Source organism: Canis lupus, chromosome 23 (assembly GCF_048164855.1).
Source record: "Canis lupus baileyi chromosome 23, mCanLup2.hap1, whole genome shotgun sequence".
Taxonomy (NCBI): Eukaryota; Metazoa; Chordata; class Mammalia; order Carnivora; family Canidae; genus Canis; species Canis lupus.
Window position 1 is genome coordinate 30,139,099 of NC_132860.1, and position 16,675 is coordinate 30,155,773.

General features: G+C 57.2%; 1 protein-coding gene across 7 annotated transcripts in view; it reads left to right on the forward strand.

Moving 5' to 3' along the window:
- MYO7A (myosin VIIA) overlaps positions 1-16,675 on the forward strand; it is an 84,263-nt gene that overhangs the window by 25,990 nt on the left and 41,598 nt on the right. For 5 of the 7 annotated variants that reach the window (XM_072794748.1, XM_072794747.1, XM_072794743.1 and 2 more), the window contains exons 5-16: positions 4,675-4,692; positions 6,101-6,285; positions 6,817-6,938; positions 7,016-7,158; positions 7,424-7,537; positions 8,870-9,023; positions 9,474-9,550; positions 10,140-10,259; positions 11,025-11,167; positions 11,864-12,074; positions 12,579-12,714; positions 14,427-14,533. In XM_072794748.1, coding sequence (XP_072650849.1) covers positions 4,675-4,692; positions 6,101-6,285; positions 6,817-6,938; positions 7,016-7,158; positions 7,424-7,537; positions 8,870-9,023; positions 9,474-9,550; positions 10,140-10,259; positions 11,025-11,167; positions 11,864-12,074; positions 12,579-12,714; positions 14,427-14,533 — 1,530 coding nt within the window. The remainder of the gene's footprint in view (positions 1-4,674; positions 4,693-6,100; positions 6,286-6,816; positions 6,939-7,015; positions 7,159-7,423; positions 7,538-8,869; positions 9,024-9,473; positions 9,551-10,139; positions 10,260-11,024; positions 11,168-11,863; positions 12,075-12,578; positions 12,715-14,426; positions 14,534-16,675) is intronic. The other 2 variants (XM_072794744.1, XM_072794746.1) reach the window with 1 other exon arrangement.

A 16,675-nucleotide genomic window follows, 5' to 3' on the forward strand; every position in this document is an offset into this window, starting at 1 on the left:
AGACATGAGCAGCAGCACCCACATGGGAGGATGGGGCCGGAGCAACCCCATGGGGACTCACTGGTATCTGCCCCCCAGTTCTTGGCTGTTCCCTACTGACTCTTCTCTCTAGATGGCAGGTGGACACAAAGGGTCCTAGGGCGCCCTGTGGCTGCTTCCCAGGGTTGGGTGGAGTCTGACACTTGGGTCTGGAGGCAGGCGAGGGAGGAGTCTGCCCCTCCCCCCTGAGGGAGCCCACTATCAAAGCTGATGTCTGCCCCAGTCTCCTGTCAGGAGAAGGCTGAGAGACCCCTACATGGAGGAGGTGGGTAAGATGGGAACTGTCCCCACCAGAGACCCCCCAGACCATGTCCACTAAGAATAGCTCAGAAGCATGGCGTTGGTTATTTTGCACACAGTTTGTTGATTTTTTTAAAAAAAGTATTTATGGGGATCCCTGGGTGGCACAGCAGTTTAGTGCCTGCCTTTGGCCCAGGACGCGATCCTAGAGACGCTGGATCGAATCCCATGTCGGACTCCCGGTGCATGGAGCCTGCTTCTCCCTCTACCTATGTCTCTGCCTCTCTCTCTCTCTCTCTCTCTCTCTCTCTGACTATCATAAATAAATAAAAATTAAAAAAAAATATTTATGTATTCATGAGAGACAGAGAAAGGCAGAGAGACAGGCAGAGGGAGAAGGAGGCTCCCTGCGGGGAGCCTGATGCGGGATGTGATCCCGGACTCAATCCCAGACTCCAGGATCACAACCGGAGCCAAAGGCAGATGCTCACACACTGAGCCACCCAGGTGCCCCAGGTTCATTGATTTTTGCAGGCAAACTGGTTCCTCACACGTGAGGGACGGTTGGCGGACTGGATCAAGGAAGAAAGGCAGACACAGGATCCTTAAAGGAGAGGGGAGGAAAGACTGCAGGAAGAGCAAATCTTCTTTGTGAAACTGAGAGGGATGGACTAGGGGGCAGCTAGCAGAGAAATCGGCTTCACGTCCTTGAGTAGGCTAACTAGGGGAGCAAAGGAGAGAATTCCAGAGGCTTATGGATTCTCCAGAAGGCCCTAAGATCTGTGCCATTTGCCTCATTAGAAGTTGTCACCAGTATCCTTTCTGGTGGCCTCTTTCCTGGAGGAGGGAGGGGACGAGTGAGGAGGGGACAGGACACTGCGTGGAGAGGAGTGGCTTAAGTGGCCCTCTTATTCACGGGTCACTTGGGGGGTCCCAAGCTCGGTTGGTCCATGGATTTGGATTCTGGGTGTCTGTTGGTCTGGGGAGCCCTTCTGTTCAAGGATCGTCCTGTTCAAGGTTTCAACTTGCTCACTCTTTGAATCTGTGATGGGGTAGATGGGGTAGGAACAGAGCTTTGAAGAAGTAGCTGGGCTATTATCCCACCCAGAAACCATACCTGTCCCTAACCATGGCAACCCCTGGTCACTTCGTGGCTTGGGTTACCCTGGGCACAGCCCCACGTGCCCAGGGTTTCCTCAGATTACCACGACTGCTCACAGCCCTGGGCTGGGCAATGCTCTGTCCCTGACCATATGTCTTGGGCTTGCCCACTCCAGTTAGCCTCCCCCAGGAGCCTAAGGGACAGCATCCCAGGCCCACAAATCAGCCCTGGACACCCCCAGTGGGGGAGGACCCTCAGAAAAACCCCTGGTTGGGTGGTCTCAGAGGCCAGGTGTCCTCCCTGGGTCCTGCAGGGAGCAAGTGGCAGGGCCGGTGGGGATCCAGGGCTTCCTGCTGCTGAACATGGACTGGAGCCCCAGTGTGGGAGGCCAGGGTCCAAGTCTTGGCAAGGGCATCTGGGGAGTCCCTGCTCTTCCCTGGTCTCAGCCTCCCTCTGGTACCAGAGCAGACTTCCTGGGTGAGCACATCTGTGCCTATGGGAAGGTGTGTGTGCCCAGGGTGTGTCTTGGTCTCCATGGCCTGCTAAAGGAGAGGTTCCCGGGCTGACAGGCCGGGGAGCTTCTTAGGAGAGGTGGAGCCATTCCTGTCACATCTCCAAGAGTGTGTCTCTGGCTCTAGAGAGGTCCTGAGGACTCTGCCTGGAGACTTGGGGCCCCTGGGGACCATGTATGCTATGTCCTTGGCTTATCTCCCCCTGCCCCAGCCTATGATCCTTTATCTCTTCCCCTCCCAGCCTGTGGCCCCAAAGGCAGACTTTCTTCCTGGAGGCTTGAGCAGGAGGCCTGCTGGGCAGCTGGGCAATAACCCAGGGCTGACCATGGACCTTGGAGAGGGGGCAGGCCAGAGGGGAGCACGGAGCCTTGGGGGTGGACACGTACTGAGGCCCAGACAGGGCAGGACGAGCCTGGGTCTGGTTGCCAGCAGTGGCCAAGCCCATCCCTTCTTCACTCTCTGGCTGCCAGCTCCACGGTCCTGTGGGCATGTTCCTGGGGTTTGGGTTAGCCCAGGTAGGGAGGCGAGGCTGGGCTCCAGTGCCAGCAGCCCCCCTTCATTCAGCCCCTGCCTCCCTGGTGTGTGATCTTGAAGTCCCTCTGCCTCCCAGAGGCGCAAGTTCTCCCATCTGGAAAGGGGTGTGTAACCCCTCACAGTGTAACCCCTTCTGAGGGGCACAGGCAACGCTGGATTGACGGCGGCACCGTCCTGCGCCCAGGAGGGAGCCAGGTGGCGGCTGTGCATTCTTTCCCTGCTGGGGAGGGTCCTCCTCACTGACGAAGAGGCCTCCGTTATATAAGTTATTTTGAAGTGGGCACATGTGCTGTAATTAGAAGGTTTGCCTTTTGCCACAGAGAAAATCACTGCTAATTTCATATCTGTCTCCGAAGAGAAAGACTATATATGATATATAGCAAATATAATATTATATATAAAATACCTTATTTTTTCTACACAAATGGGAGCTTTGCTCCCTGCACTGTTCTGTGTGTTTTCCATGAGCCACTTCCTGTCACTGTCACTGCAGGCGGGGATGCCTCGGGGCTGCTGACAGGCTGTCCCCTCAGCTCCCTTCTCTGCGCTTTCCTGTGAGCAGCAGTTAATGCGGTCTACTCCATTTCTTCTCCACCTGTTAATTTAGTCATTCTTTTGATCACTCGATCATTCTTTCAATTTGCTGGGCACATCCTGTGTGCCGCGTATGGTGCTGGGCCCGGGCAGAGAGGACAGCGCGACTAGAGGGAGGAGGCCCTGAAATTACACAGGAGTCAGGTGGGCCAAGTGACAGGGACTGTGCAGATCACGTAGGAGGTTGTCTGGCTTCTTGTAGGGGAATCGTCTCAGCTTGGACCTGAGGAATTAGCTGGGTGAGAGGGCAGGGGATGGAGTTTGGTGTTTTTAGCTGAAGGGTTAATAAGGAGGGGGCCTCCTGGCTGTGGGATGCTGCTGCTGAGGGCCAGGGCTCCGGTATCTTGCGTCCAGGGAACTTGCCTGAGGGTTTTCAGCCAGGGGATGCTGCAGTCACATTTTTGAAAAGCTGGTCCTGGCTCAGAGTGAAGTGAATTGTAGCGGGGTGCCTGCAGCAGCCCGCTGAGAGCCCATGGGGGTGGGGCCAGGGGTCGGAGAGAGGTGGGCTGGGATGAAAAAGAGGGAGGCAATGAAGGGCCTCCCAGGCCACCCCCACCCCGGGCGAAGGATGGTGGGGCCCTGTTGGCCAAGCTGGGCAGTGTGAGAAGGAGCAGAGTTGGAGGGGAGGGTGGGGTCTGGACAGGCGGGTGAATGGAAGGGAGGACATCCAGGCGGCAGGGGGCTCAGGGCCTGGTGCTCCAGGGGGCCCCCCTGTGCTGTGGGAGGAGGTGGAGAGGGTCCTGGAGGCTTTGTGGGGGAGAGGAAGATCCGGGCCCTGCCCTAGGAAGGCTTCTAGCAGTTTTCATCACTGCGTCCTCTCTGGCATTGGCCGGCCCTGCACTTGGTCACCCAGCCTGCTCCCAGGGCCACCTCTGTCCAGCTCCCACTGCCACGCTGACTGGTTCATTAGGTCTGAAACAGTGTCTCTACCTCCAGCCTCTGGGACAATCCTTCATCCTCCCACGGCTGCCAAGGTGACCTTTCTCCAGCAGGCCTTCCAAATGCCATGCCCTTTCATGCCTCCGTGCTTAATTCCCACTGCCTAGCCCTCATTCCCCCCTCCCTCTCCCCCCACCCCCACCTCACCCACCAGAGAAATCTGCTGCCACACACATGCCCAAGCTTTCCCTCCCTGGCCCCCAGGATATGGCTGTCAGCCTCCTCGTGAGTCTTGAATGACTGCGTGGAGCCAGCCTCATGCCACGTGGTGATCACAGACCAGGTGGTTCAGTGCTACTTTATTAAGGAAGTATCAAGAAGAAAGGAAGGTGGCACGTAAGGATGGCTACTCTGTAGCCAGGCACAGGCACATGTCAAAGGTTATGACCTTCGGGCTTTACATAGTCCTGGGAATACATACATTCCCCTTTTACAGAGGAACAAACTGAGGTTGTTGACAGGCAAGGCGATCTGCCAAAAAGATGGTCTTTGTGACTGACTCCCTTTCTTGGGGATGGGGACCAGCTGGTTCTCATAGGCAGGGCTGAGCTGGACGTGATGAGCTGAGGAGCCCTGGGCTGGAGGTTTATGGGTTCTGATCTGAGAAATTAGCCTGGCCCTGGGCTGTGTGGGGTGGCTGAGGGAGAATGCCTCTATATCCCACTTCCCACTGACCAGTTCCCTTATTTCCTGTTCTCCACCTTCCAACCTCAGACCAACTGTGGAGGGCGGGTGAGTGTGGCAGAGAGCTGGCTCCGGCTCTCAGGGTGTGCTTGGCCTGGCAGCTCCCTCCCTGCAGGCTGCGTCCCCATCCCACTGCATCTCTTCCTGCTTGGGCTCTTGCACACAGTCAGGTCTTGCACACGGTGTGCGTTGTCAGGCTCAGCTGCTTCTGGCCTGCTTGGAGGAAGACCAGAGCCCAGGTGGGAGGGAAATGTCCTCTGGGGCCCAGAAAAGGGTGGTAAGTGGCCAGGTGCCCTGACCCCGCGTGGGCAGAGCCAGGACGGGAACCCAGGTCTGGGCTGCCCAGCTCCGGCTGCTTTGCCTGGCCACACCTGGCCCTGGTTTGGGCATGTCCCCTGGAAAGCGGTGCTGGCAGTGGCACTTTTCCCCAGCATGGCTATCGTGGGCTGGGGCTGCTGGGGCATGGCTTTGGCTCTGGGGTGATGCATTAAGCCCTTGGTGGGAGGTGACAGACCAGGCTGTCACATCCTCTTTGTGGTCACATGTTTTTTTAGTCTCTCCAGGCCCAGATGTCAATACATCCATCACCAATTACAGGCTGAGCCTGACCTTTTCAAGCTGGGGTGGGGAGGGGCTGGTGGAGGGAGCGGTAACCCCTGGGTACCTTATTCTGCCCTGGTAGCAGGGGGGCCAGGCCATGTTGTCCCCTGTGTGGCAAGGCCCCAGGCTCACAGCAGGAAATTTTGTGCACAGGTGGCCAATCTGCATCAACAGAGGAGCCCAAGGAGAGAAAGCCCACTAGAGGCTTATCTGAGGTGCACTGGGCCCCTGCACCTTTGCTGACCAGGGTGGCTAGAGGTTCCCTGTCCCCCAGAGCACAGGGTCCCCTCTGCCCTGGGGCTGAGCTGCAGAGACTGGGGCCTACCCAGCCCCCAAGCCACATCCCCCAGCCCTTTCAGCATGTTACAGCATGGTTCCACTCCCCCTGGACCAGCCCAGCCTCTGTTCTGGAATGGTCTGGTTTATTATGAATGTCTCTCCAAATCTTTGGGATGCAGGGCTTAGAGGCCAAAGTGGGAGCCAGCATTTGAGGAGTACCTACAGGGTGCTATGACTTTTAAAGTACACCATCTCCTCATCTTTATAAATAGTTATGTTATGCTCATTTTACAGATAAAGATAAGGAAATGGAGGCTCAGAGACCCTCCCTCCTTTCCTACTCCCTTCCTCCCTTCATTAAACCTCACTGAGCACCTACTCCAACCCAGACCCCATGCTAGTTAGAAGGCCCCACCGCCAGCTCACAGAGAGGGAGGATTCTGACCCCAGGTCCGTGTGACTCCAAAGCCAGTGCTGTACCTTCCAGAGGAATGGAGCAGGGCAGAGCCTGAGAACTTTCTAGAGTCAGAACCTCCACATGGGAAGTGGCAAGTTCCTCATCCCGTTTTGCCCACAGACGTACACAGGCTCCATCTTGGTGGCTGTGAACCCCTACCAGCTGCTCTCCATCTACTCACCAGAGCATATCCGCCAGTATACCAACAAGAAGATTGGGGAGATGCCCCCCCACATCTTTGCCATTGCCGATAATTGCTATTTCAACATGAAGCGCAACAGCCGTGACCAGTGCTGCATTATCAGGTGGGTGACCTGGCACCAGATTGGAGCTCTAGGCTTAGCTCCTAGAGCTCTAGCTTTGTGTTCTTGCTAATACCTCAATGTAGAGAATCACCTCCCCTTTCCTAGGCCTTACATCTCTATTAATGCTGCCAAAGTTTTTGTTAAGTTTTGAGGCCAACCTTGTTTAATTAACTTGTATTAAACAAGTTAGAGTCAGGTGAAATCTCAGGCTCCTATTCTCTTTTGGGCAGAGGGCAATGGGACAAAGCACTGATCTAGCATCAATATATGCCATGCTCTATGGCAGGTATGGACAGAGGGGTATATGTGTATCTAAATGAAGGGGAAAGAAAGTACTTTGAGCCATGGCAGAGCACTGAGCTCTGGAGCCTTTCCCATCCCTGAAAGGTCCATACTGTCAGCCTATTTTACAGACTGGGGCAGGGGGACGAGGGAGGTGCAGGTGGGGGAGGCAGCTGGGGCTGAAGACCCGTAGGCAGAGACCCACGCAGACTGTGATGGGTCCTGCCTCTCTCTGGGTCTCCTCTGCAGCGGGGAGTCTGGGGCAGGGAAGACGGAGAGCACCAAGCTGATCCTGCAGTTCCTGGCAGCCATCAGTGGGCAGCACTCATGGATCGAGCAGCAGGTGCTGGAAGCCACCCCCATCCTGGAAGGTAGGGCCAGGGCTCTCAGAGTGGGGCTGGGTGGCTGGGTGGGTGCCCTTGCCCATGACCCTCTCCCCACCCCGAAGCATTTGGGAATGCCAAGACCATCCGCAACGACAACTCCAGCCGCTTTGGGAAGTACATCGATATTCACTTCAACAAGCGGGGTGCCATCGAGGGCGCCAAGATTGAGCAGTACCTGCTGGAGAAGTCCCGTGTCTGTCGCCAGGTGGGCCCGAGTGGAGGGCAGAGCTGCACCAGCACAGGACCCCCAGCCTCGCGGGGTGGGGGAGGGGGAGGGCCCCACGGTCTGGATCGTCCCTATGCTGCTGCCCGCTTACTGCGGTGCCGGAATTCCCGCCATGAAACCTGCCCATAGGGGCTTTTTGCCAAAGTCATCTGTTAAAATAGTAAATTATGTTTCATCTTGATCCTCTGGTTTCTGATGCCTCCCCCTGCCTCTATTCCCCAACACCTTGTGCCCACATTTTCAGGCCCCTGATGAAAGAAATTACCATGTGTTCTATTGCATGCTGGAGGGCATGAGTGCGGATCAGAAGAAGAAGCTGGGCCTCGGCCAGGCCACGGACTATAACTACTTGGCTATGGTGAGACCCGGGCAGGGCGTCCAGGGAGGGGGACCCCCATCCCAGCGAGGCCGGGGACAGCCCCCCCGGCCACTCGCCAGCTCTAGGCCTGGTGGGTGGGAACCTCTGTGTGGGCTTTCCCTGTCCCCAGGCCTGCCCCAGGGGCTTGTATGTGCCCTAGGGCTTGTCCCCCACTTGGGCACAATCCACCTGCACATGCACCTAGATGAATTATCCCCCCAGATACACATGTTCCTAAATGTATGTAGGCATCCGAGACCCGGGGACATGTAGACACACGTGCCCAGACCTGCCAGCACACGCACACTGTTAGTTTGGTCTTTGAGGACGTGAAGAATAGGACCTCGGCTGGGACCCCCAGGACTGGAGGACACAGGCTGTTGCAGCTTCAGCCTCGGGGGCTCACTGGTCACAGGGCCCGGGTGCCAGCCTCTTGCTGCTGTCTAGCCACCAAGAAGTGGAATCTGGGGCCATTGCTGCCACCCAGCAGCAGTTGGGTGGGGATGCGTGTACATGGCCGGCTGGCTCGGTGGGGTGGTGGGGATAACCAGCTTTCTTAGCCCTGGGGAGAATCCCTGCCCAGTTGTCTGGGGCTGGGCCACACAAGGGAGGGATGTAGGACAACAAAGGTGTGTGTTGTAGGTTTGCAGGCCTCCCCAGACACTTCCTATAGCTGCATGGGAGGCTCCACACACACACACACGCTCGTGGGCACATGTCATCGGGCAGACCCCTGTCAGTGCCCTGCCTGTCTGTAGCCACCTCCTTCTGCTCCTCCTACACTGGGCGGCACTGGTGCGGCCTTCACGTCCCTGAGGGATAGGGTCCAGTGAAGGTGGGAGACGCTAGGGCCTTACTGCTGGGACCACCAGGCTAGCGGACAGGGCAGGACCGGTCTCAGCGATCCAGCTCCTCTCACTCTTGGGAAGAAGGGGCACCCAGGTCCCCTGGGAGTGGTTGTGTTCCCAAAAAGCTCTAGCCAAGGGGCGCCTGAGTAGCTCAGTCTGTTAAGTGTCTGCCTTCAGCTCAGGTCATGATCCCAGGGTCCTGGGATCAAGCCCCACATCGGGCTCCCTGCTCAGCGAGAAGTCTGCTTCTCCCTCTCCCTCTGCCTCTCCCCCTGCTTGTGCTCTCTCTTTCTCTCAAATCTTTAAAAAAAAAAAAGCCCTAGCCAAGAGCTTTCTAGATTTTCTGGAGAGGTCATGGTACTCATGAGATGAGGTCTGCGCCCGACACCCCAGACTGGCCTGGCCTTCAGCTCAGGCACTGCCCCTCCGGGGGTCCCCTCAGCCTTGCTGATGTCCTCCTGGGCCCCCCACCTGTGCCCTGCAGGGTAACTGTACTGTCTGCGAGGGCCGGGAGGACAGCCAGGAGTACGCCAGCATCCGCTCGGCCATGAAGGTGCTCATGTTCACTGACACGGAGAACTGGGAGATCTCCAAGCTCCTGGCTGCCATCCTGCATCTGGGCAACCTGCAGTATGAGGGTGAGGCCCCGACGCACACCCCCACCCCACCCCTGCACCAGGGCCAAGGGCAGCACAGCGCCTAGCCGTCTGCCGGCGACGGCGGCCCACTTTCTGTCCCAGCAGGCATGAACCCTGCCTCACAGGAGCCAGGGCTGCCACCAGGAGCTCTGGGAGTCCGGGCTGGAGGAGCATGAGGGGAGGGGGGGTGTGACTGCCAGTGTCTCTACCTGGATGCCTGGCATGGTGCCAGGTGCGGGGCATACGTGGTTCCTACCCTCACGGTGCTTGTAGTTCCTGGTGAGGACATTCATTAAACATCCACTGACCCAGAAAGGCACTTAATCACTGTGTTGGTGGCCTCTGTGTAGAGGGCAGCCCCCGCCACCCTGAGAGCCTGGCCCTCCTAGCCTGCCCCTCCCCCCACACCCACCCTCATTTGCCTGACCCTGCACCCACTTGCTGTGACAGCCCGGACATTTGAAAACCTGGATGCCTGTGAGGTCCTCTTCTCTCCGTCCCTGGCTACAGCAGCATCCCTGCTCGAGGTCAGTATCTGGCCTTCAGTCCCCAGAGCTGCTTCGGTTTCTCTGAGAGGGGTGGTTGTGGCTCAGGTTGAGGGGAATGAGCACGTGGGAACTTGGCAGCTGGAGCCCTCTGGGAGAGTTCTAGAAGTTCAATATAGAGAACCAACTGTGTGCAGGATCTGTGCTGGACAGGGGTCTCAGAGGAGGAGTGGAGCCCAGTGCCTGGGAACCTCGCTGCCGTAGCCCCCCTCCCACTCACCCCTACCCCCTGGGGGTGGTGTGGGGCACAAGGGACCCTGGGTAAGTCAGTCTGTCAGTAGAGGCTTTCTAGGCTCTGCCCTGAGTTGGAAAACTGGGATGAATAAAGCCAGAGTCTGGGCCAGTCCTGAGAGGACCAGGTAACGTGCTGGGGGGTGAGGAGGCTGTCAAGGAGAGAGCAGTCCTTCCAGGCAGCATTTGGGTGGGGGCTGATGGCTGTGGGGCTGTGGGGCTGTGGTGCTGTGGGGAATGGTCTGAGCAAGGCCTGGCTGGACAGTGGGTAGGGAGGTGTGGGTGGAGGGAGGGATGGGCCGTGGGTGGTTGGGCAAACACCTGGATGTTGTCCCATCAGGTGAACCCCCCAGACCTGATGAACTGCCTGACTAGCCGTACACTCATCACCCGTGGGGAGACCGTGTCCACCCCACTCAGCAGGGAGCAGGCGCTGGATGTGCGAGATGCCTTTGTCAAGGTGGGCCTTTGTGGCGTGGCGCTGGCTCTCTCTGCCCCTTGTGTTAGGTTGTTGATCTGCGCAGGAGTTGAGTAGTCCATGGAATCAGAAGGACATCTGGGCCTTGAGGCCTGCCTGAGTTGGGTCCAGGCTCTGGCCACTGGAGGGCCTGAGCGAGAGTCTGCCTCTTCCTGAGCTCTGTTCATCCTACAAGGGGCTGCGTCTTGTGTCCCTCAGAAACCCTGCCAGCCTTGGTCCCCTTAGGTCCTCTATCCCTGGCCTGCTCTGCTCTCCAGCCCCATGGGCCTCATGCTGGTGGTATTCTTTGGGTACTAAGTCTGCTGTGCTATTCCAAGCCCAGAGGATGCCCTCTCTGGTCTTTCCAAAGAAGACACTGAAGATGGGGTGGGTCGGGTAGAGAGGGCCCCCAGTCCTTCCTGTTTCCACACTCACGAGTTTGCTAGCCATTGAGCCCCTGCCATGCACCAGGTTCTGTGCTGGGTTCTGGGACCCTTGAGATGTTCAGAGCTGATAGGGAGACAGAGGTGGATGGAAAGATGGGCCTTTGGGCTGCAAGGTTAGGGAAGGCTTCTTGGCAGAGCTTTGAGATGGAATAAGAACGGTTCCAGCAGGAAACGGGCTCTAAGGCAGAGGGAACAGCTTGAGTAAAGGCTGGGCGGTTTCAAACAGCAGGGCAGGGGCTGACGAGGCGGTGGCGGCCTGGGAGCCCGGGCCCTGTCCTTGGGAGGGCATGTGCGCCCAGGGGCTGACACAGCCACCTCTCAGGGCATCTACGGGCGGCTCTTCGTGTGGATTGTGGACAAGATCAATGCGGCAATTTACAAGCCCCCCTCCCAGGAAGTGAAGAGCTCTCGCAGGTCCATTGGCCTCCTGGACATCTTTGGCTTCGAGAACTTTGCTGTGAACAGGTACCATGAGCGACTCTGCTCTGTGGGAGTTTTTTTTCCACAACAGGGACAGAACAGGTGTCACATCTCTGCCTTCAGACTACACGTAGTGAGCGGCGAGCGCGCTCTCCAGGGCTGCTGGAGAGTTTGCATCTGGTCATCTCTCACCCCGCTTCCTGCGTGTCCCCTCCAGTGCCGGGGTCAGCTGAGGCCAGCTGGGGTGGTGGGCAGAAGGCTCCTACACCGTAGGGACACTCCAGGCCCTGCTGTAATCTGCTCAGGTCCAAGCTGCAAGGTGCCTCGAAGCAGCTGAGGCCGAGCCACACTCGGGGTCCCACACTTCCTTGAAGGGCCATTCTGGGGGCCGTGTCAGGGGCAGAGGGACAGAGCAGCCCCAGGGTGATCCTGGGGCTGGCAGCAGCCGCTCTGCTTGCCTTGCCCCCCACCCCCGTCCCCCTCACCACCTGTGTGACCCCTGGCAAGTCGCTTCAGTTCCTGTAACATTTGGACGTCTCAAAGCTCCCCCTAACCCCTCCATCCCTTCTGACCCCTTCTGACTCAGTGTCCCCTTGTGTAGCTGCGGGGCAGGGGACTGGGCCACGCTGCCCGCCTCAGAGGCTGGGGAGGGCGTGCTGGGAACACCAAGTGGCCAAGGGCATGCCAAGCAAAGGGCCCAGGCCTGCTCAGCCCCTCCCCCGTCCCCTGCGCGCCCCGCAGCTTCGAGCAGCTCTGCATCAACTTCGCCAATGAGCACCTGCAGCAGTTCTTCGTGCGGCACGTGTTCAAGCTGGAGCAGGAGGAGTACGACCTGGAGAGCATCGACTGGCTGCACATCGAGTTTACCGACAACCAGGACGCCCTGGACATGATCGCCAACAAGCCCATGAACATCATCTCCCTCATCGATGAGGAGAGCAAGTTCCCCAAGGTGCACCTGCCCCCTGTTGGGAGCCTGTGCAAAACCTCCCCTCTCTCTGAGCCTCAGCTTCCCTCATGGGTAAAATGGACCCAATGATCTGTGCCTGCCAGCGTGGCTCTGAGGCCAGTGCAGGTGCATTATTTGACTTTTGGGGATCACCTGTGGTCCACGGGGTCCTGGACCTGAATGGTGAAGATCTCAGCACATAGCTGGCCCAGAACAGGTGCTGCAGACATGGGATGTGTCTCGCAGTGGGGGAGGGACTGCTCCCATGATCTTCGGTGTGGGAAAGAGATTTTTCTAAACTGGACTGCACGCTGATCTACCCACTTAATAGATGGCAAAGTGGAGGCCCAGGGTGCTCCTGTGTGGCATACAAATAAAGGGGGGGAGCTCTGAGAAAGACAGAAGAGGAGGTGCACAGGCCTAGGCAGCAAAGGCAGGAGGAGCTGGGGGAGAGTGGAGGAGGGGTGGGGAGAGAGGAGTGCTGACCATGGCTGTCGGTTCCTGCAGGGGACAGACACCACCATGTTGCATAAGTTGAACTCCCAACACAAGCTGAACTCCAACTACATCCCCCCCAAGAACAACCACGAGACTCAGTTCGGGATCAACCACTTTGCAGGCGTCGTCTACTATGAGAGCCAAGGTATAAGCGCGCTGGTGGGGGCTGGCGTCTCCTGGCCTGGGCCCTCTCCGGCCCTCGCCCGTCTCCCACCCAGGATGGGGTAGGGGCTGAAGTCCAGAGCGGGAAGGGGCCTTAGGGAACACTGGGCCCAGTGCTCTTTCTTTCTCTTAGAAATTTTAATAAATGGTGGCTAAGTATATATGATACAAGATGTACTGTTGTAACAGTATTTAAGGCTACATTGGTATTAAGTATATTCATAATGTGCCACCATCCCCACCGTCCATCTGAGATGGACATATTTTATTTATTTATTCATTCATCTCTCGATGCACATTTGGGTTGTTTCCACCTTTTAGCTCCCGTGAATTGTGCTGCTACAAATATGGGTTTACAGGTATCTGTCCAAGACCCTGCGTTCCATTCTTTTGGATGGGCTCAGTGCTCCTTTGTGCAGATGGGGAAGCTGAGGCTCACAAGGCAAAGTTACCTGTCTTCCCATGAGACAGGTGCCATTAGGTGCCATGCCAGGCCTAGAACCAGCCCCAGGACCCACTAAACCTCTTTCATCAGCAAGACCAAGTGTGAACTTTGGAGGGGATGCATCTTCTGTGCTGCTGGGACAAGCAGGTCATTTAAAAGCTAGAGGTGAAGCAGCGAGTCAGGTCACAGGGTTACCCCACTTGGAATCTTGCAGACTGCCTTTGCCACTCGGCCCCCACCACCCTGCTCTAACGGGCTGCCTTGGATGAGCATCAGCTGCTGTGTGCGTCTATACTGAGCTCTTGTGTTCAGCCTCCAAGGGTTCCACCTGCAGTCAAAGGCCAGTGAAATTCAAAACAAACAAGCAAAGAGCCACTGGTTTCATACTTCCTTGTTGAATTGTCCAGAAGGCTGACAAGTGTATCAGTGAGCCATGCTGCAGGGATGGACTCTGAAGCCTGCCCAGCCCTCCCTCAACTAGTAGACTGGGAGATCCAAACTTGCTGTTAAAAAAGAGGAGGCCAGGATCCCTGGGTGGCGCAGCGGTTTGGCGCCTGCCTTTGGCCCAGGGCGCGATCCTGGAGACCCGGGATCGAATCCCACGTCGGGCTCCCGGTGCATGGACCCTGGTTCTCCCTCTGCCTGTGTCTCTGCCTCTCTCTCTCTCTCTCTCTCTCTCTGTGACTATCATAAATACATAAAAAAAAAGAAAAAAGGAGGCCAACATTAAGTTTGAAGGATTGGGGAGCAAACAAATGTCTGCTGTTAGGAGTAACAGAGGATCGTGTTTTTCAATTCAACCAACCTTCCCTGAGATCTGTTGTGTATCAGGCTTCATGCTGTTGCTGAGGACACAGATGGGAAAATTGAGTGGACTCTGCACAGTTACAAAATTATAGAATGTTAGATCTGGGGGGACGTAAGGCTTACCTACTTTATGGACTTAAAAATGGGGCCTGGAGAGGGAAATGACTTGCCTAAGGTCTCTGAACACTTCTGTCCACAAGCCAGGGCAGCCTGAGTCCTATGGGGGAAGGGGTGCTGCTTCCCTGCGGCGCTCTCCATCAGGCATCCCCAGGCCTCCGCCAGTCTGTCTTCCACCCCCCCCACCCCACCCCCATCCCCGCTGCCATTAACCAGTTCCTAACTCCTCAGGCTCTCACACTGTGGGTTTGAGGAGCGGCTGGGTTTTGTCAGGTGGAGGCTGGCAGGTCTCACGGTGTGACCGACCTCTTCTTGCCACTGCCCAGGCTTCCTGGAGAAGAACCGGGACACCCTGCATGGAGACATCATCCAGCTGGTCCACTCCTCCAGAAACAAGTTCATCAAGCAGATCTTCCAGGCTGATGTCGCCATGGTAATGTTGGGGTGGGGTCCCTATGGGGCAGGAAGGGCCCCCAGAGGCCAGGCTGGCACCCAGGCCCACCCTTGTCCGACAGCCTCAGCTGAGCTCTTCTGGTCGCAGAGTGGGGCAGTGCTTTGCTGTGGCTCCAGGAGAGGCCTGGGGGCCTCTGCCATCGTCCAGCCTGGTCCTCCTGCTTTACTGACTGGGGGGTGTGGGGGGACAAGGCCCGAAGAAGGGTGACACGAGAGGTCACAGAGCACAGCCTGATCAGGACATGGGTCACCATGGAGGGCCCCCCAGCTGGACCTCCAGCAGCTCTCAGGGAGCCTGCAGGAGGGAGCCCATCCAGCGTCGGGGACGTGGATAGATGTGGTTATTCAGGGAGACATGCGCAGAGGGCGAGGGCGCCCCAGCCCTGGGCCCGTGCAGGGGTGCAGCACGTCCCACGCTCGGCTTGTCCTCCGTCCCTCGCGGGGTGGTCTGGCAGCCTCGTTTTCCGCGTGGTGATGTGCCTTTGTACCTCGGACTTTCCTCCCGTCCCGTGGCCTCCCGAGGGGGCGCAGAGGGACTCACGGGGAGGGCAGCGCGGCTGCCCCGGGGCTCCTGCTCTCTCCCTGCTGGATTTTGCTCTGTTTTCTGACCCGCCCCGTTCTCCTTGCCCCCGACCCCGTCTGGGCCCGCTGTGGTTCCTGCTGTAGTTTCTCTGTGGTTACTCACCGGGCACTCTGCGCCAGTCGGCAGCTTCCGGGAAGGTAAAAGGCCCCTGCCCGGGCCGTGGTCGTGGTCGCGGCCAGGCCTCGGTGGCCCCCGGGGCTGGGTGTGGCCTCCGCCCCGGGGCACCGAGGCTTGGAGAAAGGCCCGCTTTTTCTTTTCTTTTTTTCTTCTTTTGTGTTTTTTCTTTTTTCCTTTTGTGTTTTTTCTTTTCTTTTTTCTTTTGTGTTTTCTCTTTTTTCCTTTTGTGTTTTTTTGTGTTTTTTCTTTTTCTTTCTTTTGTGCTTTTTGTGGAGTGGTTTGTGGAGTGGTTTTGTTGTTTTGTTTCTTGAGTTGTGTGAACTGTGAGCATCTCAGTTTCTTAAAGGAAGAAACTGAGTCCTAGAAAAAGAGACGAGACTTGCAGAGTGAGCCAGGGGCAGAGCCAGGGCTTTGTTCCAGGTCTCCTTAGTCTCTCTGCGGTGTCAGGACCTGCTGCTTCCTCCAGGCCCCGCTGAGTGCCTCTGTGTCCATGGCTTGGTCAGATCCCCCGATAACCTTGCAGAGCTGGAGGGGCAGGTGATATTTTCTGCATTTTGCAGATGGGGGACTGAAGCTCTGAGATAGGAGGTGACATCCTGAGGCTCAGTATCCCGGGGAAGTCATCACCCCTAGACCTCCGTAGGCCCTGGAATGGCATCCGGGATGTGTCCACCCACCACCTTCGGGTCATGCTCCCAAGATGCTTTAGACCTCAAGGGTGCCGGCTACCCCCTAGCAGCACCTTGGCTTTGCCATCCCTTTGCATCTCTCCCTCTTCTCAGCCCTCCGTTTCCTCTCTGCCCAGTACCGATGTCTTCTCACATGTGGTCTTAACTCTGAGTCTCCCTTCCTTCCTGCATGTCTGGCATCCCCCTGCTGCCCAGGGCCTCACGGAGTTCCACAACAGTCCACTAAAGCCACAGCTGCAGAGCAGGGTACCTGCAATGTCCAGAGCAGGGAGTGTGACTGGATGGTAGCCTCTGTCCTTGGCCCATGGCCTGGCCCTGGGACCCCACCTCTCAGGCCAACACTTTGGCCTCTCTGAACCCCAGGTCCTCTACCTGTAATGTGGGGATGATACTAACTACTCACAGGGGTGCAGTGAGCAGTGAATGAGGTGAGAAATGTAGGTGGCTGGCTCACAGCCTGGCCCAGAAAAGAAGATATAATCAAGATCAAACGTGTCACTCTTGTGTCCTAACTCTGTGTTCCAAAACTCCCTCCAGAGTGAGCCATTTCTGGAGACCCTGGAGTCTTTCACTTGGACCTCTCCATGGTTCCTCAATAAGTGGGTTCTAATCCCAGGGTCCAGGGGAAGAAGCCTCAGAACAGGAAAGTTCGTGGAGAGGTCCCACCTCCAGGTGCTTTGAAAGGAAAGGAGAGGGGGCAGGGAGAGAAGATGAGGTTCAGTGATCTTCCAGG